Source organism: Suricata suricatta, chromosome 2 (genome assembly GCF_006229205.1).
Source record: "Suricata suricatta isolate VVHF042 chromosome 2, meerkat_22Aug2017_6uvM2_HiC, whole genome shotgun sequence".
NCBI lineage: Eukaryota > Metazoa > Chordata > Mammalia > Carnivora > Herpestidae > Suricata > Suricata suricatta.
In genome coordinates this window covers 83,532,302-83,558,364 of record NC_043701.1, presented here as the reverse complement: position 1 = coordinate 83,558,364, position 26,063 = coordinate 83,532,302, and the positions used below count along the sequence as shown (strand labels likewise).

The following is a 26,063-nucleotide window of genomic DNA, read 5'->3' as shown; positions in this document are numbered from 1 at the left end:
TCTCAGGGAATAGGGAAGCCCGAGGAGAGGGAGAGAGACAGGACAATGTCCCCATTGATGGAGCAGTCAGAACACACACAAAATTTATAGATTAAGTTTGCTGTCTTATATGGGTGTGGTTCGTGGTGCCACCCCCCCCCCCCAAATTATGATAGTAACTCAGAGATCACTGATCAGGGGCATCTCCTTGGCTCAATTGGTTAAGCCTCTTGATTTCGGCTCAGGTCATGAGTTCATGGTCCTGAAGTCTAGACCCATGTTGGGCCCTGCACTGGGTGTGGAGCCTGCTTAAGATTCTCTCTCCCTCCCTTTCTCTGCCCCTTGCTGATACACATGCTCTCTCTCTCTCTCCCTCTCTCTTTGTATCTCATTTATGTAAATGTGTGCGTTCTCTCTCTCAGAAAAAGAGAATTTCTTAATAAATAGGAGATAGCATAGATCCTGCTTGTGATTCTCTCTCTGCCCCTACCTCCTCCCCTACCCCCAAAATAAAAAATAAGCTTAAAAAAAAGATCACTGATCAGAGATCACCATAACAAATAATAATGAAAACGTTTGAAATATTGTGAGAATTACCAAAATGTGACACAGAGACAGGAAGTCAGCAAATGCTATTGCAGAAATGGCACCAATAGACTTGACTGACACAGGGTTGCCACAAACCTTCAATCTGTAAAAGATGCAGGATCTGGGAAGCGTAAGAGAGAAGCACAATAAAACAAGGTATGCCTGTTGCACTAGGGATCTCCAAGGAGAGGCACACACCATGGTCTAGAACATTTTCCAATCTCATTTCACCACAGAACACTTCCCCAAGAAACAGGGGGTTAACTTGTGCTGTAGAATACATATCCTGGGCAAAGTTTGCTTCATCTGCAGATTTTCTTAAAAATTTGGTACTGAATCACGGAATCTTTAACTGACACCCCAGTGAAGAGCACTCCATGTTGAAGTGGAACAACACATTCGAGGCAACACAGAATTACATGTGAGCGGTCTTCACAGCCCTGGTGTTCTAGGGGTGTGGTAGGTTCAGCGAGAGGAGCCTAAGCAGACAAGGCAACTGGGACAACACTCTGTGGAGGTCAGGCAGCCCTGCTTTGCCTCTTTACTTATATTTGGATTGTGTATCAGATTTTCACAAAGGATTCTGTGGCTTAAAATTTTGGGTGGAAACACTGCTTTATAAAAAGTATGTAAACCTTATGGGGTGAGCAGATACAGGTCCTGATCGAACTGAAGTAAGAAGGAAGACAAGAGCAGGGATACATTGTTCTTCCTAAACCTTCTCACACTCCTCTTCCATTTCTCTCTATCTTCCAACAGGGAAATATTGGGCAGAAGGGCCTGCCTGGCCCCCCTGGCCCCCCTGGCTATGGATTACAAGGAATTAAAGTAAGTGGATGTGATTGCATGAGAGTCATCTCTCAATTCACCAGAATGATGAAAAAAGATGTTGTGGATAACATAAAACATGACTGTAATGAAATGAATTTAATATAAGCTTGGCAGTGAAAATTACCTCCAGTACTTAGAGATACAATCTAGAAGTGTACAAATGGTGTAAGTACATTAGTTTTCATGAACACTAGATATTACATAAACTGCTTGGTGAAACATTTAACTGTTACATTAGGTTTGTTGTTCTTGCTGGTCTCTGAGCTGAGTGGAGAATTTATGCCCAGCCGTGTGCTCTATCTCTTTCTGTCTTCCCTTCCTCACCTGTATCTTCCATTCTTAGCCCAAGGTTTCCTAGTCTTAGCTCACAGTGGAACCGCCTGGAGAGCTTTATGAATATTACTGATAACCTACCGCAGAAGAATGAAATCTGAATCTCTGGGGGTAGTGCTTGAACACTGTGGGCTTAAAGGCCCCCCAGGTGATTCTCCTGAGCATCTGGGGTGACAGCCACAGCTCTTTGCCCTAAGTCTGTGTTACTGGAATCTGTAGCCACCTGTGTTCTGCTGTTTTTCTTTTTCTTTTTTTCTTTTTTTAAATTTTATTTATTTTTGAGAGACAGAGATAGAGGGAGCAGGGGAGGGTCAGAGAGAGAGGGAGATACAGAATCTGAAGCAGGCTCCAGGCTCTGAGCTAGCTGTCAGCACAGAGCCTGATGTGGGGCTCAAACCCACAAACTGTGAGATCATGACCTGAGCCGAAGTCGGACGCTTAACTGACTGAGCCACCCAGGTGCCCTGTTTTTCTCTCTCAGAAACAATATGCCTATCTATCAACATGAAACTCCCAGAGTGCACCATATCTCAGTAGACAAAATTTGGCATCTAAAAGTTGCTATGTAATTTCAAATAATTCCCCCTTCTACATCTCATAGGCTGATTTATTCATTTGTAATTTGTATTCTTTCCTGGCTCATCCACATTCCATTCCCCTCCCCACACCAAAAAAAACTTCTATTATTTTTACCACGGTTAAGCTTTGAAACTGAGTAGCTCATCCCCTGCCTAGTTGGTATTGACTCTTAAAAACTGGAAATATCAAAATAAACTGTTTTTCAAATAGGATCTCTTGGGATGGCTGGGTGGCTCAGTCAAACATCCGACTCTTGGTTTCAGCTCAGGTTATGATGCCAGAGTTGTGGGATCAAGCCCCGCATCAGGCTCTATGTGGAGCGTGCAGCCTGCTTACAATTCTCTCTCCCTCTCCCTCTGCCTGTTCCCTGCTGCTGTGCTCTCTATCTCTAACTCTATCTCTATCTCTATTTCTATCTCTATCTCCATCTCTGTCTCTCTCTCAAAAAAAAAAAGCAACAAAACAAAAACAGAAAACAAATAGAATTTCTTAGTAAGTAGGAGACAGTGGGAGCTTAAGATAATAATTGTGAGATCCAGTGTTGAGAACATAAACCGCCTACTCCTGTGGAGAGAGTCAGGTCTGTCAAAAGCAAAACTCGCTGAATCTGTGTTAAATCTTTCTATCTATCTCCCAACGTCTAGGGCTTCCACTGTAGGTCTCTTAAATAACAGTTGCTCATCTGTGAGGCTGAGTATCCAAGGGAAGGCCTGACAGTTAACATGTTGCTGATATTGTACCAGCACTGGAAAATACAGCAAAAAACTGTTCCTTGTAAACAACATTCTCATACGTAATATCCTGCAATTAAAAGATAGTAACGCTTTATAGATGTCTGCATGAGTTTGTTTAAACAGTAAACCCATGTTCAATTACTGGTCCATTCATTCGATCAGGAGCTCCATTCATATGTGCTGGTAGTTCCTTATTGCCACGGTGTTAAACCTGGTGCCAGCTTTTCTTTTTTATTACCCAGGAAGTACTTCCTTGTTCAACAAGAAGTGCCCTGGATTGCACTTAGTCCTCATTAACCCTGCTGAGGTGCCTTGCCCTCCTCACCACTTCTCTTTTATAATGCCCTCCAGGTTATGCTCTGTTCAACATCCATCTTGAGTGAAACTCTGGTATGAAGCCTACCATGATAGGGAAAGAACCAAACCTAAAACAGTCACATGCCCAGTGCTAGCAGAAATTAGATAAAGTCTGAGGGCTGTGGCCTGACACTACTTGGCAGGGAGCCCTGACCAAGGTGGCCTCACCAAACCTCTCTAGACACATTGGATTTCCTGGCATCCTGTTGACAGCAGGGCGGGCCTGGTTTTCTCAGGACTTCCTCCTCATTTTCTTGACCCTGGGTTGTACCATCATTGTAAAAGGGAGGGAACTGAAAACTCAAGTTCGTGCTGTTCCTCTGCATCATTTTAAGGCTATGTGGTGAGTGAAATGTCATTTCTTATGTTCAATGTTGACCTTTTTCCCACCTCTTTCTAAAACCCATTTGAATTAGTAAAACTCACTTCTCTTGTTAAGTGTTTGATGGAAGCCCTTGTTGCTGGGGTATGACCAATGCCCGTCTCTCATACTGTTCCAACCATGGGGAAAATAGGGCTTGGGTTACAATCACAGAAGTGATTTGCCCCAGCACCCATATAACTTTGTTGCTAAAATATTGTTTTAAGCTTATTTATTTACTTTGAGGCGGGGAAGAGAAAAAGAGAGAAAAAGAGAGAGTGCAGGGGAGGGGTATGGAGAGAGAAAGGGAGAGAGAGAGAATCCCAAGCTGGCTATGTGCTGTAAGGGGAGAGCCCTACTCAGGGCTCAATGTCAGGAACCATGAGATCGTGACTTGAGCTGAAATCCAGTGTCAAACTATTAACTGAGCTACCCAGAGGACCCGGTTGCTAGAATATTGTCTCTCAAGCAGTCACTCATCAACCAACCAACCAACCAACCAACCAACCACCCAATGCTGATTGAGCACCATCTGTGTCAGGCAAATAACTTAAGTGCAATATAAAATGATGACTGAAAAGACATGAATTTAGTCCTCATAGAGTTTATAGGCTATAAAATAGTCACACTCTGAGCTCCAAAGAGTATGGAGGGGCAGCACATGGAATAAATTGGGCTTATAGTAGTGCACAGTAATGAATTTAGTCTTAATCCTAAGAGTAATTGAAAGTCAGGGAAGGATGACATGATCAGACAGGTATCAGCAAAGACTCACTCTGTCTACCTGCCGTAGACTGGATGTGCGTGACTACAAGGACTGAGGGCCCTCCCTTTCCCATACCTTTCTGAATTCTCCTGATTTTCCATATGAAACTGTGTGACCTTCTGGTAACCCTCTCTTCCTGCCTCTCCTGAAATGGACCATACAGGGCTGTTGCCATGGCAGCCTTGGTCCTAGGAAACATGAAAACTAATGGGCTCACTCCCCATGGCACCAGGGCAGCCTCCTGCAGTCTCCACTGTGACTCAGCTGGCTCAGCATTGCAGAGAACCTCTGGCTCCTTCAGGGACTTCAGTGCTTTCTCTCAACTACAAATGTCTGTTGATTGAATGGACGAATATAGGACTGTGGCTTGTTGGCCTTGATCTTTCAGGTTCATGGCATAGGCCAGGAGCTTATGTGATTCCACCATCTTGCCCCACTGCAAACACTGACCATTGTCCTACATATGGACGATAGGTATGCTGGTAATCCTTCAGATTAAGTCAGGGGGGAGAAGACATGGGGTGGGATCTTAAGGGATTCCTTGATATGTCAACCATCCATTATAGGGGCCAGGAGGGATGTAGTGAGAGGGTGGGCCAGTTTCCCTCTCTCCATCTTTGTTAAAGTCAGTTCCAGTGTCCTGATCAGCCGTGACATCCCTGTTGTGCTTTTACTCAGAGGATCAATAGGTATTTATAAAAATAAGATTCCTAGTGGCCCTCCTTGACTTCAGGAGTTTCTGAGGTAGGTTTGTGGACTGGGATCTACTGTAATCCCTGACGTACAAAAACCCTTTACTCATTAAAAAATGTGCTTCCATTCTGTATTTAGGCCTAAACATGACTGATCTGACCCTGACTGAGGGAATTGTCCCTGCCGTTAGGCTGTGAAAAAGGATGGGCTGATATTTAGGCCCAGCAAGTGTCAAAAATAGCCTCAATGACATGTTGGGGGAATCTGGTGAATGCTATCTGGCAAAAATCCCAATATCTTCAAAGCTAGTAAATAGCAATGATTGGGGTGGTCACGTGGTCATAGAGTTAAAGGATTAACCTCCAAGATAACTGGGGCCCAGAAATGGAGGGAAATTCCATCCAAATGACCTCCCGCCCTCTATCTATAATCTGACTCCAAAGTATGATGGACAAAAATGAGCTTGAGAGAGAGCTACACAGACCTTGGACTAAATCATGCTAGTTGTGTGAGCTTGGATAAATCCTTGAACCTTCATCTTTAAAATGGAGATAAGGCAGCCTATTTTACAAGGCATTGTGAAGACAAAACTGCACAAAGCACCCAGCACACAGAACTGAGTACTCGACCAGAGCTTGGGCTATGGAGTTAAGGGATTTGAATCATGGCTTCCTGAGTCCTGCAACCTGGCCTCAGTTTTCACATCTGAATAATGGAGATAATAATAGTACAATTGCCTAAAATTGTCATGAGGAAGAGATAAAATTAAATGAGACTGAATGTGTTAACACATTTAACACAGGGCTTGGCACATGGTTATATAGGCAGCAAATATTTATAGTTACTCACGCTATTATTCCTTCCCTGCTTCCCTCTCTTTCTACTAGTCCCTTTTCTATTTTCGAGGATGAAGGCCCAGAATTCTGGCATCCAAATGATTTAATGCTCTACAACATAAAATCTTGGTCATGTGGGTTAGCATAGGACTGGCTCCAGGGCTAAAGAAACCCCAAAAGGAATAATGGCTCAAAAACAGTAGAGATTTTTGCCAAGGTAGGTGTTTCTTTTTGGTGGGCAATTTTCTCTCATTTAGAACTTCAGAGAACCTCATCTACCATTTGTGCTTCCTCCCTGTGTTGGGCCTCTTTACCACTTATTCCCAGCAGGCAGATAGGGACAATGTGAAAGAGGCACATCTGCTTCTTCAAAGTCTTGGTCAGATGTTGACACATGTTACCTATGCCCCCATTTTACTGGCTGGAATTAGTGTCGTGGAAAGGCAGTCCAGCTATGTGCCCAGGAAGGAGACCCATACCTTGGCAAAGAGCTGGCATTAACGCCACACATAATTTACCCCATTTCTAGGACAAATGGCAAACTTTCACTGATTTGTTGTTCTGAGGTATAGTGGTGCTTCCAGAAGGAAACACAAGATAAGAATGGTCTCCATGGCAACTTCCAGAATGGCTTGTCACTATCATGATACTTTGAGACTCTGTTACTTGGGCTTACAAAGACTGGGTTTGGCTTCATCATTCCTTTTATCCTAACTTGAAAAGAAAACCTCAGAGCCTTGATATCTTCTTACCTATTTCATGCACCCTCAGGAGCACCAGGGGATGATTTAGAAATTTGTCCTGAGACGGGGCACCTGGGTAGCTCAGTCGGTTAAGCCTCTGACTTCGGCTCAGGTCAGATCTCACGTTCTGGGTTCGAGCCCCACGTCAGGCTCTGTGCTGACAGCTAGCTCAGAGCCTGGAGCCTGCTTCCGGTTCTGTGTCTCCTTCTCTCTGCCCCTTCCCCTGTCATGGTCTGTCTCTCTCTGTATCAAAAATAAATAAAACATTAAAAAAAAGTAAAAAAAAAAAAAAGAAAGAAATTTGTCCTGAGAAGATGGGCCAGTACCAGCCAGAGAGCTGGAGGAGGCTTGGGGTTTGGGGGGACCAAGAGAGGAACAGGGAATGCTCGTTCCTGTCTGTGACAAAGTCAAGGTGAGAAGACAAGGGCCACCTGGAACCTGGTAGCACAGCCAGGGTTCAAATTCTAGGGAGAGATAGCATCAGAGAAGGAGGCAGACCAGGCATGAAGAGGAATAAAGCCAGCTAGGAATAAAGAGAAGCCAGCAATTGGGCTCATGTGGGGAATGAGGGATGGGTCAGTGTGGCAGGTGATTACTCAGGGTGCTGATAGCATCTGAGACCAGCATGGGTGTGGTGGTGGGCAGGTCAGCTCAGCTTTCAGGGCCCAGCAAGGGGACAGCCAGGAAGAAAATGGCTTCTCCCTCCAAAGCTCTCTTGATGAGAAATTCAAGGTAGGACCCAGAGCTTTGTAAGATTCTTGGTTCAATGTTTAGGGTTAACATCATTTTTTAGGTAGATTTTTGTCTGTTTCAGCTGCATCAAAGTAATGGTGGTTCTATAAACTCCAAGTACCCTTTTAGCTGCAGCAAGTATTTTTGCCACCTTCTGGGAGCCTTTCACCAGAAAGGCTAAAGCTGCCAAGAATGTGAGCACACATGCTGTGGTGGACCTCTCACATGCAGCCCGGCAGCCTTCTGTTTGGCTCCTACCTATGACCTGATCACTTTCAAAGTGTTTCCAGAATCCATTTGACTAGATATTTGGTTAGAGTGGACCTATGAAGGCATGGAAAATTGCCCCCACTCAAAGGCTAAATAGAAATGATTTGTTTGTTGAAACTGACTTAAGTGGGGAAAAGTCAAGGGTAGATTTGGTATACACCAAGTTGCAAATACCTGCAGAAAGGTTAAGAGTCATTGACATTATGAAGATTTCATAGTCTTCTAAACTCATAACCATGTGTTTGATAGTGTTAATAGGACTAATAGAGAATGTGTGCACACACATGTTTTAATACAATGACTTTCTGGTGTGTCAACCTAAAGTTTTCTTTGTCTCCTGTGACTACAAGCAAAGAGAAGCATCAAAACTAAAACATAGACCAGCCCTGGCAATAGTATAATCATTGCATTCAACCTGAACACACCTTAAAAATTAAACTGAAACAATAAGGAATATAGTTAAGAGCATAAGATAGATTGTATGTGTGCTTATGCCACAAATCATCTTTGAATTAGCTTCTGATACTTTTCCCATATTGTGATTTTCTAATTCCCCCCATGATTTCTCTACATAGAAAGGAGTCATCAGAACCACGTGACAGGTACCTTAAAATAGTTCAGTATTTTGGGATTACACCTGCCAAAGTGCCTCTGGTGGGAGGGCTGTGGCTAAAAGTTGATCCCGGTCATCAAACTCCACAAACCTGTTCTTCAGACATCAAAGGCATCCTTTTATACCTGTATTATACCTTTATACTTTTCACTATTTTCTAAACTAAATTAAAAACAATTATACGGGTTATAAACCCAAACCAATAGCACTGCACCCACAGTATTCCTACAGAGGCCGTGCAGGTGAGGGAAAGCTTGCGTTCGTTAACCAGCACTGGCTCTGAGACCACCTGCATCTCTCTCTTACTGATTCATGCTTTCATCTTCCTCCTGGGCCAAGGGGTTTTCATTCCTTCAAGACAGTTAGGAAAAAAGATGGGATTTTTTTTTTAAATTTCTCAATCTGAATCTGAAGATACAGTGGGATATTTTCCTTTCTCAATCTCATTATTAATATTTCCAGTGTAAATAGCCTATTCCCCAAATCAGAACTGAAATGGAGATTTTAGGCTCTCAATTTAATGGACTTGAATCATCATTATCAGCTTATATTTATTCTCTAGTTAGCACGAATACGGCCCTGTGCAATGGCTAGTGACGATCTCAGAAGTTCACTTGACTTCTACCACTCTCCCTACACTGCCATGAACCCCAAAGGGAAAACTAATTTTTAAGTCACTTTTTCCAAAGTTAATGGTGTATCCTGCTGCAAGATTTACTATGGTTTCCCCAATTCCCAAAGAAAAGTCAAAAGACTAAAGACTTGGTAATAAAGTTAAGACAGCATTCAATGCCATGTGCTAATGCTGAATATTAAAAAAAGAAACAAAAGATTTGTTGCCACCAAATATATGAAAATTATGTCAAAGATTTCACTTGAGCAGTTATAAGTTATAAGGACTTATACTATATAATAGTACAGCATTTTAAATTATGGTGAGCATGCTTTCATTTAAATTGTTCTTTTTTCTTCCTCTCTTTGTGTCTCCTCCTCCACCTCCTCATCCTCCTCCCCATCCATTCATGTCTACTTAATATATTAAGACATAAATATTATATATTTTGTTCCTTTTCATTCTTGTAACAGATATTGTTCACATAAAACCTAGTTGAATGAATAAATCAACTCTTTGCTGCTGCAATCTCTATAGCACATGAATTTCACTGTTGAAAATCTACAAACAGCATTTTATGTTTTTCCTACCCATCAACACTTGATTAGAAGTAATTTACTAGTACATATTTTTCCCTTTCTTTCATTGGCATAAGAGGTAACTTTTTAAGGCCATATTATGTTCTTTGTATTCCATGGGCTATACTCAGACATGTTAGGTAATGTATCCAAGGCCACTCACCACTGATCTTTCTCCTCCCTGAAGGAATTACAGTAACTAAGTCAAGGTAGGTGTCAGAAAGAGGAAAATGATCAGTTTGAGACTTTCAGAGGGAAATGTCATGCAAAATTTGTGTTTACATCTTGAAATTAAAAGTTGGCCCTTCGAGGGCCTCCTGGGTGGCTGAGTCAGTTAAGTGTCTTACTTCAGCTCAGGTCATGAACTCACTGCAAGTTTGAACGCCGCATAGGCTCTTTGCTGACAGTATGGAGCCTTCTTGGGATTCTCATTCTCTCTCTCTCTCTCTCTCTCTCTCCCTGCCCCTCCTCCACAAGCATGCTCTCTCTCAAAATAAATAAAGAAAAACTTAAAAGAGAAAGGGGGGGTGTGTTAAAAAGCACTTCTTTTTCCCTGTCAAAAGCCAGGGATTGGATTTAGTGATGTTTTGCAATCAGTGGCCGGGCCTAAGACTAGGAATTACAGCAGACTCTGGACTGGTGGTGTGGGTGCGGGGTGAGGCTGTACCCACCATCCCCGCCGCCTGCCCCCCACTCACTCAAAGGCTTATCAAGTCCCTTCTGGTTTGGCTGGTGAAGGATATTTCCTTTTGTACTGCAAACCTCTGTGACAAGTCCGTGAGCGCCCACTGGTCTGTAATTGAAACTTTCTTATGCTCTTACAGACATCTTAAGAACTTTATACTTATTGGCTTTTTATTATCAGCACCTTTGCTTATCTAGTTGCAGATATGACTTCTCATTTCAAATATAAGATGTGAGAGGAAATGAGGTAAATTACCTGTTTGAGATCAGAGAAGTTCTAACAAAACCGTGAGTAAGGAGTTTATGGGCATTCGTGGCTCAAACTGACAGGCGATAAAAACAGTCCCAGAATAATCTTCCTTTCCTCCTACAGCAAGTTCTTCAAAACTGCTTCTCACATCATAAGGCTGGGAATCTTGGGCCCAACGGGTGTGCATTTTGCCCTAGGGAAGTGAAATTGAGTGCAAAGAGCAAGGAGCATTGACATAGAGAGAAACAGGCAGAACATTTGCCTGCCTCTGAAGCACAGAGAGGGAATTCAGAGGGAAAAGGAGAGAAGGAATATAAGAAAGAATCAAAAACTGGCTATGATGACTTTTTAGGACACTATGGGTAGCAATGCTTTTGACTGTAAAGCCTCTAATACCTGAAATTAATGTAATTACTGTTTTTCGCTTAAATTTTCCTGATGTTCTATTTTTATCCTTTTACTTCCACCTTTTTGTATCCTTTTATTTTACATGTTCCTTTTAGATGACATTTATTTGAATTTTTTTTAGAAGTTTATGTATTTAATTTGAGAGTAGGGAGGAGAAGAGAGGGGGAGGGAGAGAGAGAATCCCTGGCACCTCCACACTGTCTCTGCAGATCCCGATGTGGGGCTCGAATTCACAAACCGTGATATCATGACTCAGTCAAAACCAAGAGTCAGACTCTTAACCGACTGAGCCACCCAGGTGCTTGCATGTAGTTAGATATTTAAAAATCCAGTCTGACTATATTTGTCTTTTTCCAGGAGCACTTTTAGCTCCGTTACTTTTAATATAATTAGTGTATTTTATTTTTACCATCTAGTTTGTCCCCCCTTCTTCTATGTTTCTTTTTAAAAATCTCTTCTTCCCCCTCTTTTAAGATTTACTTCTTTTTAACTATTATATTTTCCTTTTACTTGTTTGGAATTTACTCATTTTTCTCGTTTTCAATATTTACTCTTAAAAATATTCACATTTACCTTGTCAAATACCCATATTAACTTTTTGGTTACTACAATAACTTCAAATACTTGCATTTCATTTACCTCTACCCTATCATTATTCGTTTATATTTTAATTAATTTTCAACCCCTCAGGTCATTTTTTAATTTAATCGCTGTTTGTTAGGATTTGTCCACATATATACTCCTTTCTACCTCATTACTCCATCCTTCATCTCAGGCTGAAGGCTGTCCTGCCTGATGTGGATTCATCAGAATTTCCTTTGGTAAGGAGCCTCTAGAGCAACCTCTCCATTTTTGCTTGCCTGAAACTATATTTAATTCTTAATCTCTTCTTAAAAGATGTTTTTTGATGATAGGATTCTAGGTACACAGCTTTCCCACTCAGTGCAGGGAAGATTTTCTCATCAATCATTCCCCATTGTTGCTCTTGAGAAGTTACCTGTCACTCTAACTATTCCTTTGATGATAATTTGTCTTGGTCTCTGTGACTTTTAATGCTTTCTCTTCTTATTTGGTGTTAGACAGTTTCACTATGATGTATCTGGGTATAGATTCTTCTCTATGTGTCTTAATTTGCTAGAATTTTTAATTTTGTGGACTAATATTTTTTTTTATCATTTCTGGGAGACTCTAAGCATCCCATTCGATAACTTTGTCCCATTTTCTTGTTTTCATAGAACTATCACCATCTGAAAATATTTTTTGCTGTTTGTTATCTGTCTTCTTTTGGTGAACAACAACAAAAAGACAACAACTCTTTGAGAGCAGGGACTTTGTTTCTTCCTCCACGTCTAAATCTTCAGAACCCAGCCCAATGTATGGCATACAGTAGGCACTTAATAAATATTTATTTAATGAATGAACAAAGTAATGAATAGTTGAATAGACATACGAAAGTTATATGCTAGATGATGGTAAAGTTACACCTGTAACCATATTATTGACCCACAAAATGATTCATTTATATATACTTTAATTCAGTAAACAACTACTGAGTTCCATTATAAAGAAAACTCCAAACTTGTGAAATGATAAATTCTTTTTTAAATCTTAGTCTTTAATAGTGGGAGTACCTTACTCTTGCAGGTTCGTATATGTGATTGGCCTTATAGATAGAAGTTTACTGGAAATGCTGGATTTGGCTTTCTCGAAAGTAGATCTTTGGGACCAAATTTTCCATTACCACAGTGCAACAGGATCACAGTGAATCCTATCTAAGTAAACATATGTGTTTGATATCAATGAACCTGAGGTGTTCTATCTGGTGGATTCTTTTGTATGCTCATGCGTTCTGCCTCGTGGTAATCAGAGCATATATTTAATAAATTTGTAATTGATCTGATCTAGGTCCTACTTTAAAGACTCTCATTAATAGATTTAGGAGGTAAGCAGGAGGAAAATTAATCCATCATTACCCGTCACCAGACCAGACAACCATGACGATATCATTTCACTGCCCATGGTCCTCTTAAGTTCATAATCAAGTTAGAATTAAATGAGACACTCAGTATCATCTAGTTATATTTTCACAACTTTACCAGGAAGTAATTTTGACCAAGAAGTTTTAGTCTTAAAAATGGACAGATTTTCCTATTAGTTCATATTTGTAGAGATGACATTTTGAGAATACTAATACAATTCATTATCTATTCCTATTCATCAGTGTAAAGACAGTGAGCTTTTTTATGGGACTATTTTTCAGTATATGCAATTGTGCCTTTAAATAGTGGCTCTTAAAGTTCCAAGGAGAGAATATATTTTTAATTTATTAGAATATGAGCCTTCTGAAAATTCTCCAGTTGGTTTCTGTTGATATTGAAAAATAAAATCTGATGAGTCAGTGGTTCCCATTGTGATTATTATGCCAGTTTTAGAAATAAGTAAATCTTCCACAGACCTCCATGTGTCCTTTCTTCTTAAATTACCTTACTAGGGTAATTTCATGAAGTACATATACCTGCTGTATTTCTCTGCTATATAAGTAATAATGCACACACACTCTTTGTCAGGATTGTGAGATGAATAATACTAATATGTCCTCAAAATAGGATGGGTTTTTATTCTGTACATAAGGGAAATAAGTTTATATGTAAGTTTTAAAAATCAGATCTTCTTTCTGCTCAAAATCAAGGATATTGCCTCGAATACATAGTCTTAACTAGTTATACACAATTTTATTTTGTCAATTCATTCAAAAAGTATTTATTGAGCATATTTAAATATGCCAGGCTTTGTTCTAGGTGGTAGGGATATATCAAGAACAAAGAGACAAAGATTCTTGACTCATGGAAAACTGTGTTCTATTGGCAATAAACATAAAAAGTAAGTAATATATAGTATATTTGATAATGAAAACTGATATGGGAAAGAAAGAGAAAACAGGGTAAGGGGGATGTGGTGAAGTTTTAAGTGGAATAAAATCATGAGAAGATAACATCTGAGCAAAGATCTGAAGGAGGTGAGGGAAAGAGTCTTTTGTATTTTTGCTGGAAGAGCATATGCAAGGGCCCTGTGGTCTCAGGAAGGTACCTGGCAAGTTCAAAAGAAGAGAGAAGAGATCTGTGTGGCTGGTGATGAGGTCCGGAAGGTAACAGCAGGAGGGTCAGGGCGGGGGGCAGTCCGTGTCTAGCCAGATAGGTCCTTGTAGGGACTGTGGCTTTTACTCAGAGTGAAGTGGAGAGCTGTTTCTGGTTTTTTAACCAACACTGTGATTTGGTCTGACCTACTTTTTAACAGAATATCTATGACTGGTGGGCTGAGAATAGACTGTAGCGGGACCCAGACTGAACTAGGAGGCTGTTTAGGAATCCAGGCAATTACAAATGATATTGGAATATCTAAGTTTTGTAATCTAGTTCACATAAATTTAACTTCCTCAGAAAGGATTTATATCTAGTTGCCTATGTCTGAAAGTAGAAACATGTGACAAGAAACACTCAGGCACAATTGATACCAGACACATAAATCAGATTGCATAGCTACCAACTGAGTTTTAAGCCTCCGAAACACACTGAACTGTATTTTATATCTGGACTGTGCACAAAAATAAAAAATCCTAACCGCAGAGACATGTTTTCATTATGCTTTTGTAAAAAACAAAGGTGGAGTTTTCATCTTTCCTTTTGCCTTTCTCCCTTCCCTCTCTTCTCCTCTCTTTTCAATCTATAACAATCACATGCTGAAAACACTGTAGGTAAAGTTATGAGGTTTAGGACTTCTAGGTGCCAGGAGTACCACCTGTTACCTGACTTCCCTGCCAAAGTCCAGTAAAAGAGTGGCTGGTCTTCTATTGGCCATTAGAAACATTCTAGAATGTACTTCTTTTTTTTTTTTTTTAATTCTTTGTATGTTTATTTTTGAGACAGAGAAAGAGAGGGGGGGTGCAGAGAGGCAGAGAGAGAGAAGACACAGAATCTGAAGCAGGCTCCAGGCTCTGATCTGTCAGCACAGAGCCTGACACAGGGCTTGAACTGATGGACCATGAGATCATGGCCTGAGCCCAAGTCAGAAGCTTAACTGACTGAGCCACCTAGGTGCCCCTAGAATGTGCTTCTTAATAAACAAAACCCTTATCTACAGTAAAGATGTAGGTATATCATCCAAAATCTGTTCAATAATTTAAAAAAATCTTCATATATTTATATATCAAGAAAAGAAATCTAAAGAGTTTTTAACATGTACCTAAAGAGGTAGCTTCAAAAGTTAGCAAAACTTCTTATGATCTGGGCAGCCAGCCAACCTTCGGTTTCTCAGCCCCTCAGCTCTGAAAGTCAGCTCCCCTGTACTCTGGCCTCAGTGCCTCTGCATATGCTTTCTCTATTCTTGGAGACTTCCCCTTCAGCCCTGCTTAGACAGGCGCACTCTTTTTTCTTTTATGTTGAAGGTATACAGTATAATGACTTTACTTACATACGTGATTGCCACCGTTACTCAAGTTAACATCCATCGTTTCATATAGATACAAAAAATACAGTAAATGAAAAAGGCATAAAAGATTTTTCCTTGTGATGAGAACTCTTAGGATTTACTCTTTTCGTGCCTTTCAAACATACCATAAAGCTGTGTTAACTATGATCATCATGTTGTACATTACATCCCTAATACCTGTTTCTCTTATAACTGAAAGTCTGTACCTTTTGACCATATTTATTCAGTCCCTGTCCCTGGTAACCACAAATCTGGTCTCTTTTTCTATGAGATTCTTTTCTTTTTTTCTATTTTTTTTAAGAAGCCGTATAAAGTGAAAAAATAATAGTACTTGGTTTTTTTGACTTATTTCACTTAGCACAATGCCCTCAAAATCCATCACTGCTGTAGCAAATGGCAGGATTTCTTTTTTGTTGGCTGGTTAGTATTCTCATATATATAATACAACTTCTTTATTCATTTATCAGTTGATGGACATTCAGGTGTTTCATGTCTTGGCTGTTAAAAATAATGCTGGCATGAACTTGAAGGTACAGGTATCTCTTTGACTTTTTTTTTTTTTTTTATCTGTGGATATGTTTCCAGAAGTGGAATTTTTGGATCAGGTAGTTCTATTTTTAATTTAAGACATTTTGTAATGTTTATTTATTTTTGAGGGAGAAACAGTGTGAGTGGGGGAAGGACAAAGACAGGGGAGAGACAGAGGATCCAAAATGAGCTTTGTGCTGGCAACAGAGAGCCTGATACAGGGCTCGAACTCATAAACCATGAGATTATGACCTGAGCTGAAGTTGAATGCTTAACTGACTGAGTCAGCCAGGTGCCCCTCTATTTTTAATTTTTTTTTTTTTTTTAAAGAAAGCTCCATACTGTTTTTCACAGTGGCTGTACCAATTTGCAATCCTACCAACAGTGGAAGAGGGTCCCTTTTCTTCAGATCCTTGCCAGGATATGTTATCTCTTCTCTTTTTATGATAGCTATTATTTCTTTTTTTTTTTTAATGTTCATTTGTTTTTTGAGAGAGGGAGAGAGAGAGGAAAAGGAAGAAAGAGAGAGAGAAGCAGAGAGAGAGAGGGACAGAGGATCTGAAGCAGGCTCTGTGCTTAACAACTTAGCCACCCAGGCACCCCTCTTACTGTAGTTTTGATTTACATTTCTCTGATGAGCACTTAATAATGTACAGAATCATTGAATTACTACATTGCATACCCGAAATTAATAGAACACTATATGTTAACTATACTGGAATTAAAATGAAAAGCTGAGTTAAAAATTTACCATTGGCTAAACAGTAATAAAAAAATAAATTTGAAAGCGTATGGATTATCAGAGGAAAAGAAATGATCAACAAGATGAAAAAACATACTGCAGAATTGAAAACATCGCAAGCCATATGTTTGATAAGTTGTTGATATCATAAAGATAGAAACAATTTATACAATTCAATAGCTAAGAAAAAAAAACAAATAATGGAATTAAAAAATAAGCAAAAGTCCTAAATAGACATCTTCCCAAAGAAGATATGTGAACAACTGGCAGGTCGATAAAGAGGTGCTTGACATTACTAATCATCAGGGAAATAGCTTACTCTTGTCTATATGTCAGAGCTCATAGTAGGGAGTACTTCCTCCAGAAGACTTCCCTGACACATCAAAATGAGCCTGTTCCTTTTGACCAATAGAATGTGTGTGTTTACCTCTTCTCATTGCCTGAGATAATGGCATTGCAACCAGCCTTGACCAGATGCAGAATGTCCTCCGGGTTAACTGTTCACTCTGTTGATGAAATCATAAACTGGAAGTAAATCCTAATAACATCAGCCAATGTGGAAAACAAGCAGGTCCCTAGAGTAACCAGCTGTACTGATGGCAGATTCTAAAGTGTGAATGAAAGGAACAGAGGACTCAGGGCAACACCTCTCCCACTGGAAGACTCTCTTTGCCACCTGTTTTTGTTTAATGTGTCAAAACACTTTCTTTTTAATTACATCCTTTGTCCTTCTTCACTCTGAATTCCTAGCCCTTAGGAATTAGGGATTTGGAATAAGAATCCAGGCCTGGCATATTCAAGGAGCATCAGTAGCAGGATGACCGGACTGCAATGATTCATGAATGAGATGAGAAGCCATTAGAGGCTTTTTCATAGGGGAGTAACCTGATATAATTCATGTTTTTGAAGGGTGTTTCCAGTAGCATGTGGCAGATAGATAGCTATGGGGGTACAAAGACATAGAGATAGGAAGATATTGCCAAAGTTCAGGTGAGAGATGGTGGTGATTTAACCAAGGGTGGAAAGGATAGAAATGGGAAGAGATGGCTGGATTCTGGGTTGGAAGTGGGGTGGAAAATAAAGGAGTTAAGGATGAGTAAGAATTTCGACTTGAACAATTGGAAGGAATGAGGTTGCCTGTTTCTTAGCTGGGAGAGGCTATGGGAAAATGGAGACAGCTAAATATGGAGAAAATCAATTCATATAATCTGAAATTTAAATTTGGACATGTAAAGCTAAAACCTCCAATGGGATTATTAAGTAGATTTGGGAAAGAGAAATCTAGAGATCAGAGGAGAGATCAACACAGGAGATATAAATTTGGTTTACCAATTTATAGATGGTATTTAAAATCTTAAGAGTGGATGGGAGGTGCACCTGGGTGGTTCAGTCAGTTAGGGTCCAGCTCTTGGTTTCAGCTCAGGTCATGATGTCAAGATTTGTGAGTTCAAGCCCCACATCAAGCTCTGCAGTATCAGTGCAGAGTCTGCCTAGAATTCTCTCTCTGCCCCTCCCCTACTCCTGCTCTCTTTCTCTTTCAAAATAAATAAAGAAACTTAAAAAAAAAAAAAAGAGTGGATAAGAACATGCAGGGAGTGAAGGTAGAGAGAGAAGAGATCTAAGGACAGGACCTGGGCCCCCCGGCACTTGGCAGGTTATATGATGAGGAGGATGCTGCAAAGGAGACTGAGAAGTAGTAGCCAGAGAATTAAGAGGAAGTGGTTACTGGAAGCTGAGTGAAGACATGTTTCAAGGAGGCCGTGGTCATCTAGGTTCAGGGCTGCTTATTGCCTGCGAGGTGAAGAGTGGCCATTGGGTTTGACAACATGGAAGTAATTGGTGACCTTGACAAAAGCCGTGTGTATGTGCACACGTAATACAGACACACACACACAGAGTAAAATATATGGAGAAAATCTTAACAAGTGATGAAATGGGGTGAAGGGAACATAGGAAATATTTGTATTATTACTGCATTTTTTCTGTATGTTTAAAATTACTTTAAAATAAAAAGCATAAAAAAGAGATACTGGTGATAAAGAAAGTGAAGGCAGAGCACAACAGCAATACTTTTGAAAATGAGGTCATTGAGATGGAATAATAGAGTGATATGTGTGATTAAAGAGGGTTTTTTAAGATGGGAGAGATGTATGTATGTATGTATGTATGTATGTATGTGTATTGTATGCTAATGGGAAAGATCTAGTGAACAGGGCAGTATTTATGATGCCAAAGAGAAAGGAGTGGCTAGAGGCATGCCTGTGATCTTTTGAACTAGAAGAGGGCTCCTACTAATTTCTTTCCCATCCAATACAAGAATCTATCCTTCAACATTCTAAAGGGCATCTGGCCATTCACACTACTTGGATGCTCCAGGGAGTAAAAGCTTTGTACCTCTCTCGTATGTTTCCCAATGGCCTGGTAGTAAATTCAAGAAGCTTTATTATTTTTTCATATTATTTATTTAGCTTTTTTCTTTTTTTTTTTTTTTTTAGAGAGAGAGCATGCAAACCAGGGAGAGGCACAGAGGGAGAGGGAGAAAGAAACTTAAGCAGATTCCATGTTCAGTGTGGAGCCCAGTGCAGGTCTCCATCCTATGACCCTGGGATTGTGGCCTGAGCTGAAATCAAGGGTTGGCCACTCAACTGGCTGAGCCCCTCAGGTGCCCAGTGTTACTTTTTAATGTATTTTTATTTATTTGGAGAGAGAGAGAGTGCACACATGCATGCACGCACGTGAGCGGGAGAGGGGCAGACAGAGAGAGAAAGGGAGGGAGAAAGAATCCCAAACAGTCTTCACGCTTAGTGTGGAGCCCACATGGGGCTTGAGCTCAGGAACCAGGGAACTGAAACCAAGAGGTGGACACTGAACCAACCGAGCCACCCAGGTGCCCCAAGCTATGTTACTTTTAAAATGAAAGTAATGCAAACCGTCAAATCTAAGTACCTTATAATCATGCAATGTTGTGAATCTCCCAATTTTTCTTTCTATCCTACCCTTCAGAGATTGTCACTGTTTGCAGTTTGATGGGTAGCTTCCGTAGCTTTGACTAGATGTGTAAATAGACACACACACACAGCACAACAGCCTTTAAAATCATTTTATGCGTAATTTGCCCAGCTTGCTCCCACCCTCAGTTAATAGACCATGAATGGCCCTGCAAACCAATACATAAAGATTGTACTTTTTAACAGCTACATAGCGCTCCATTACACAAAGGTAACATTATTTATATATATGTATCCCTTCCTTAAATAATGCTGCAGAGAACATTCTTGTATTTTCTCATACTTGTGCTAGTATTTCCACTTCATTATATTTTGAAAGGCTTATTCTAGAACTATAATTGGTAGGCTTTCCTTCATTATCTTACATGAAATCTGTCTGCCTGTGACTTTTTCTACAGTAGCGGCTCCGTTGATGTGGTTTCCTGCTTCACTATGAGCACCAGTCTAGGCTTATAAAAAACCTGTGAATACAATTTCATTATATACATATTTGTCTCTTTCACTGTTAAACTTTAACTCACATGTTTCCTTGCTTTATCTTTGAAGGAAGTAGGACACAATTAAAACCAGAGTTAACTTTGTCAATAACAGAATTTTTGAAAGGTAGGCTTTTATAGGGGCTGTGGTTCTGTGGATCTTTTCATGTTGCTTCAATTCTGTTTCTCGGCCTGAGAGATTCCAACCACCTCTGTGCGTTCTGTGGTATGACACGGCCAACTGTCAGCTTGTCACTGAGCAGCTTAGGGAGACAGTTTAGAGGAGTTTTGCCAGTAAAAGTCAAGAGTAAAGTTTCCATAGATGAGTAAGCTCTGCCTTTTTGAAACTGGAGTGAATCATCGGGAATAGTTTCTATCACACGAAATTGGAAGGAATGAGAAAAGAAAATGGTAAATCAATGAGATAGACAGCTGCCTACAGGAAGTAGACTTTATTGTTCTTTTTCTCCCAGTTTTTAAAAATTAATGTGATTTTCTTTATTTTATTTAAAAAATATTCTTGAATCTCTTTATCATTTCTGCTTTTTAAAAAGTTTTACTTATTTATTTTGAGAGAGAGAGAGAGCGAGCGAGCACACAAGCATGAGCCAGGGAGGGAGAGAGAGAAACCCAAGCAGGCCCCACACTGAGAATGTACAGCTGGATATGGGGCTTGAACTCACAAACTATGAGGTTATGACCTGAGCCAACATCAAGATTCAGATCTCAATTGACTGAGCCACTCTGGCACCCCTATCATATCCATTTAAAAAATATTTATTCTTTTTGGCTATTGTTTTAATTTTTTTTTTTATCCTGGTAAGAACACTCAACATGAGATGGACCCACTTGACATATCGTTAAGTGTACAATACAGCGCTGTTAACTACAGGCAGCATGTTATACAGCACGTCTCTAGAACCTTCTTGTCTTGCATAACAGGAACACCATGCCATGTCCTCCTCCTAGCCCCTGGTAACTGCCATCCTCTGCTTCATGACGTTGACTGTTTTAGTTACCTCAGATTAGTGCAGTCATGAGGATTTGTCCTTCTGTGACTGGCCTATTGCACTTAGCACTCCTATGCCCACTGCAGCGCTACGCACGATAGCCGAAAGGCCACCGAAGCATGAGTGGATTAAGAAAATATGGCGTGTGTACAGAGTAGAATGTTATTCAGCCTCCCCAAAAGAAGGACATTCTCCCACATGTGACAACATGAATCAACCTGGAGGACCTTCTAATAAGCAAAATAAGCCTACCTTACTTGTACTTAAAGAACTCATGGGTCCATAAATATTACTTCTTTAATCTCCATAGCATATCCAGAGACACACAGAAGAACCAATATTGTGAATCCTCTGGTGAAAGACATGCTCTGAGAGGGCAATAAGTTATTGGTTCTTTTTGTGCTTTTAATTCCTGGTAGAGGACATCAGTCTACAGAATGCCATTGTCTCTCAGTAGCTATGATCTCTTTGACAGGTTATAAAACTAGGAGGACAGGGGTCCTGGGTGGCTCAGTCGGTTGAGTCTCCAGCTCGTGACCTCAGCTCAGGTCATGATCTCATGGTTTGTGAGATAGAGCTCCCACGTCAGCCTCTGTGTTGACAGTGAGGAGCCTGCTTGGGATCTTCTCTTCCTCTCTCTCTGCCCCTCTTCTGCTCGCTCCCTCTCTCTCTCTCTCTCTCTCTCAAAATACATAAACATTAATAATAATAATAAATCTAAGAGGACGGTACAGAGGCATAGGTCCTATAATTCACATCTCAAATATAAGTGTCCCGCTGCCTCCAGAATGTCTGCCTGGGGGGAGCAGCTAAGGGCCAGGGTGGCTGGGGCCTGATCCACAAGAGTGTGGACATAGCAGGTAGACTGGGTGTCATTGGTGCCAGGAGATGATGGGTTAAAGCATTGGGGCAATTCTCCTTTTGGTCTGTTCTCTGAGGCACCACACACATTAACAGTTGTCACCAAACCTACTGATAGGAAATACATCAGCCTACGGAAAGACCTGGCTAAAAGTCATATTGATATCTTCTTTTTGATATAATTAAATATGTCACACAGAGTCCAAATCAGTTTCCCTTTCCCCAGAATCCTATGGTGATGAAATAAAGTAAACGTCATCTTCACCAGCCTTCACACTTAAAAGTGTGAGTCAAGACACATTCATTGTGACGGCTGGAGCTGCTATCTTCTGCGTGTGTATAAAGCTGCCTACCGTACTTTTCTGTTCATGTTAAATACGTACCAGACTCTCACTATGCATTTCCTCTTGGTGTTCCTAAAGTTGGTGAATACTGAGGCTAGTTAACTCTAACTAGAATCTTCCCATTGGCTACATGCCCAAGGATGCATGGCGTATATAGTTTAGGATATTTGGAATTTTAAGGTTTAGACCTCATGAGTATTATTTTTGCTTTCTTATTCCTTTTTCTTTATGGCCCTTATCCCAGGGGATTTCATTAAGGGGGGTAGTTATCTGTTCCTGTGAGATGGAAGGGTCCTGGGGTGGTCTGGGAACAATCACTGGTTCAAACACATTCATTGAACACTTTCTATGCACCAGGCACTGGGTTAGATGCTAGGGATCAGTCAATGCCCGGTGTGTAATAGATGGCCAGAACATGGCAGGGAATTAGAACTAGTCTTAATGAAATAAAGTTAAGATGAGAGGAAGCCTTTAGAGGCATAAACTGGGGAAACACACAGGGCCACTCTGTGAAAGGACGTTAGAGCCTAGCTAAGAGCTTCGGCTGGAGCCTATCCGTCAGTGATTCCCAAAGGGGCTCTCCATCAGGTCTATCAGCGTCACCTAGGAACGTGTTAAAAAAGCAAGTTTTTGGGGCACCTGGGTAGCCCAGTCTGTTTAGCACCCGACTCTTTATTTGGGCTTAGGTCATGATCTCATGGTTCATGGGACCAAGTGCCACATCCGGGCTCCATGCTGACCGCATGGAACCTGCTTGGAATTCTGTCTCTCTCTCCCTCTCTGCCCCTTCCTCACTGTGCACACACACACTCTCTCTCAAAATAAACAAACATTTAAAAAATGCAAGTTCTCGGGGTGCCTGGGTGGCTCAGTCAGTTAAGCACTGGACTTCGGCTCAGGTCATGATCTCGTGGTTTGTGGGTTCCAGCCTGGCATCGAGGTCTCTTATGTCAGTGCAGAGTCCAGTTTGGATCCTTGGTCTCCTTCTGTATCTGCCCCTCCCCCATTTGCATGCTCATTCTCTCTCTTAATAAATAAACAAACATTTAAAAAATCCAAGTTCAGGGTGCCTGGGTGACTCAGTCAGTCAGACCTGGCTTCAGCTCAGGTCATGATCTCATGGTTCGTGGGTTCAAGCCCCGCATCAGGCTCTGTGCTGACAGCTAGCTCAGAGCCCGCAGCCTGCTTTGGATTGTGTATCTCCCTCTCTCTCTGACCGTCCCCTGCTCGCACTGTCTCTCTCTGTCTCTCAAAAATTAAAAAAAAAAAAAACAGTAAAAAAAAAAAAAGTCCAAGTTCTTGAGCCCTACCTAGACCTAATGAGTCAGTAATGCTTAGTGTAGAGGCCAGTAATCCTCGTTTTCACAACTCTACAGATATGTTTAATGTATGCCAGTTTAAGAGCCATTGCTCCGATGACAGAAAACCCTGGAGGGGTTTATTTTAAAAACCTAGTTTTATGGTGATAGAACTCACATACCATACAAGTCACCTGTTTAAAGTAACCAAGTCAGGGGTGCCTGGGTGGCTTAATTGGTTAAATGGCCGACTTCCACTCAGGTCATGATCTCACGGTTCATGGGTTCAAGCCCCACATCAGGCTCTGTGCTGACAGCTAGCTCAGAGCCTGGAGCCTGCTTCAGATTCTGTGTCTCCCTCTCTCTCTGACCCTTTCTGCTCACACTCTGTGTGTCTCTGTCTCTCAAAAATAAATAAACGTTAAAAACTTTTAAAAATAAACAAGTCAATGAAGTTTAGTGTTTTCAGAGATCTGTGCAACTATGAACACAACCTAAGTTTAGGACATTGCCATCATCCCCAAAAGAAACCCTCTGACCCAGAAGAGTCACTCCCCTTCCCCTTCCCACTCAACCTCTATCCCTGGGAACCACTAGTCTACCTTCTGTCTCCATGGATTTGGCAATTCTGGACATTTCTTATAACCAGAATCGCACAATATGTAGTCTTTTGTGGCTGGTTTCTTTCACTTAGCATCATTTCTTCAAGGGTCACCCATGTTGATGGGGATTAAGGAGGGCACTTGCCCTGATGAGCACTGGATATTGTAAGGGTTGAATCAATAAATTGTACACCTGAAAACTAATACTGCAGTGTAGGTAACTAACCAAAAGTTAAATAAAAACTTAAAAAAAAATAAAGGTGATCCATGTTGTATTAAAACTTTGTGTGGCCAAATAATATTCCACTGTGAGATATGCCACATTTTGTTTGTACATTTGTCCACTGATGAACAATGGGTTGTTTCCACTTTTTGGCTGCCATAAATAATATTGTTATGAACCCCTATGTGTACGTTTTGTGTGGACACATGATTTTATTTGTCTTGAGTATATACCTTGTCCTTTTTAAGGACAGGAGTGACCTGGCCAGCTGAATGTTCTGGTGTGTGACAGCTTGGGCCTGTGCTTCTCATTCCTCTGCCTCACCATTCCCACATCCAGAACACTCCATCTTCAGCTGTACTCATTGTTCCCTTTTTAGATGGTGGTGTGGGGGTGAGAGGTGGGCTGTGCAGTTGGAAATATCTTCTCCCTTGCATGCTAGCATCTTTCTCTGGCCCCACAATTGAGAAAGTTTGGTATAGCTGAAGTAAAGGCATGAATTAAACTATTGTAACCATTTAGCCTCTAGATGATATGAATCTGAACCAGGGCAGGTTTAAATTTTTTTTAATGTTTATTTATCATTAGAAAGAGAAATGATTGGGGGGAAGGGGTAGAGAGAGAGGGAGACACAGAATCTGAAGCAGGCTCCAGGCTCTGAGCTGTCAGCACAGAACCCAACATGGGACTCAAACTCACAAGCCCCAAGATTATGACCTGAGTCAAAGTTAGGCTCTCAACCAGCGGAGCCACCCAGGTACCCTGAACCGAGGCAGGTTTAAAAAAGATGGATTTGTTCATTCTGAACCATTATCCTTGAAGTAGCTCATAATCTTCTACAGTCTCCAACTGTACTGTAAAGGCAATGCGCTATATTGAACAACCTTCCCTTTGGTGTGTGAAATATTATTTTTCAACATTGCTTCCTCTCCTGAAGGAAGAAAGTCTACAGAACAGCACAGTTTCTCAAACTTTTTCTGCAAGCCCAGAGCCACCCTAAGCACTGCTCATGCCTCCTCATTTTAATATTAGGATTTTTGCTTTGTGACATTTGAAGTACAAATGAATTCTGAGACAAATAATTTTTTGGTAATTCAATGCAAAATGACATGTGTTGTGGTCTGATCTGCTAAAAGTGGGAGAAATGAGAACATCGGTGTCTGTGTTAGTTTCCTGGAGCTGTTGTAGCAAATTATCACATTTGTGGCTTAATACAACCCCAACTTACTCTGCAGCTCTGGAGCCCAGAAGTCTAAAATGAAACTTACAGGGCAGAAACCCAATGTTGACAGGGAGTCGAGATGATAATCTATTTCCTTGCTCTTCCAGGGTCTAGAGCCACAGCCCTGCATTCGTTCCTTGGCTCATGGCCCCTTTGTGTGCCTTCAAAGCCAGGGGTATGCATTTTTTCTCTGACTCCGCTTTGTACTGTTTCTATCACATGATCTCCTCTGTCAAGTCTCCCTTTACCTCCCTCTTATTAGCGTATTTATTTTTAAATGTTCATTTATGTATTTTGAGAGAGAGAGAGAGAGAGA

The 26,063-nt window shown here is 40.9% G+C and overlaps 1 protein-coding gene across 2 annotated transcripts in view; it reads left to right on the top strand.

The window, feature by feature from the left end:
* The window catches only part of COL28A1 (collagen type XXVIII alpha 1 chain), a 166,980-nt gene that overhangs the window by 107,967 nt on the left and 32,950 nt on the right, over positions 1 to 26,063 (top strand). For both annotated transcript variants that reach the window (XM_029929394.1, XM_029929393.1), the window contains exon 27: positions 1,327 to 1,395. In XM_029929394.1, coding sequence (XP_029785254.1) covers positions 1,327 to 1,395 — 69 coding nt within the window. The remainder of the gene's footprint in view (positions 1 to 1,326; positions 1,396 to 26,063) is intronic.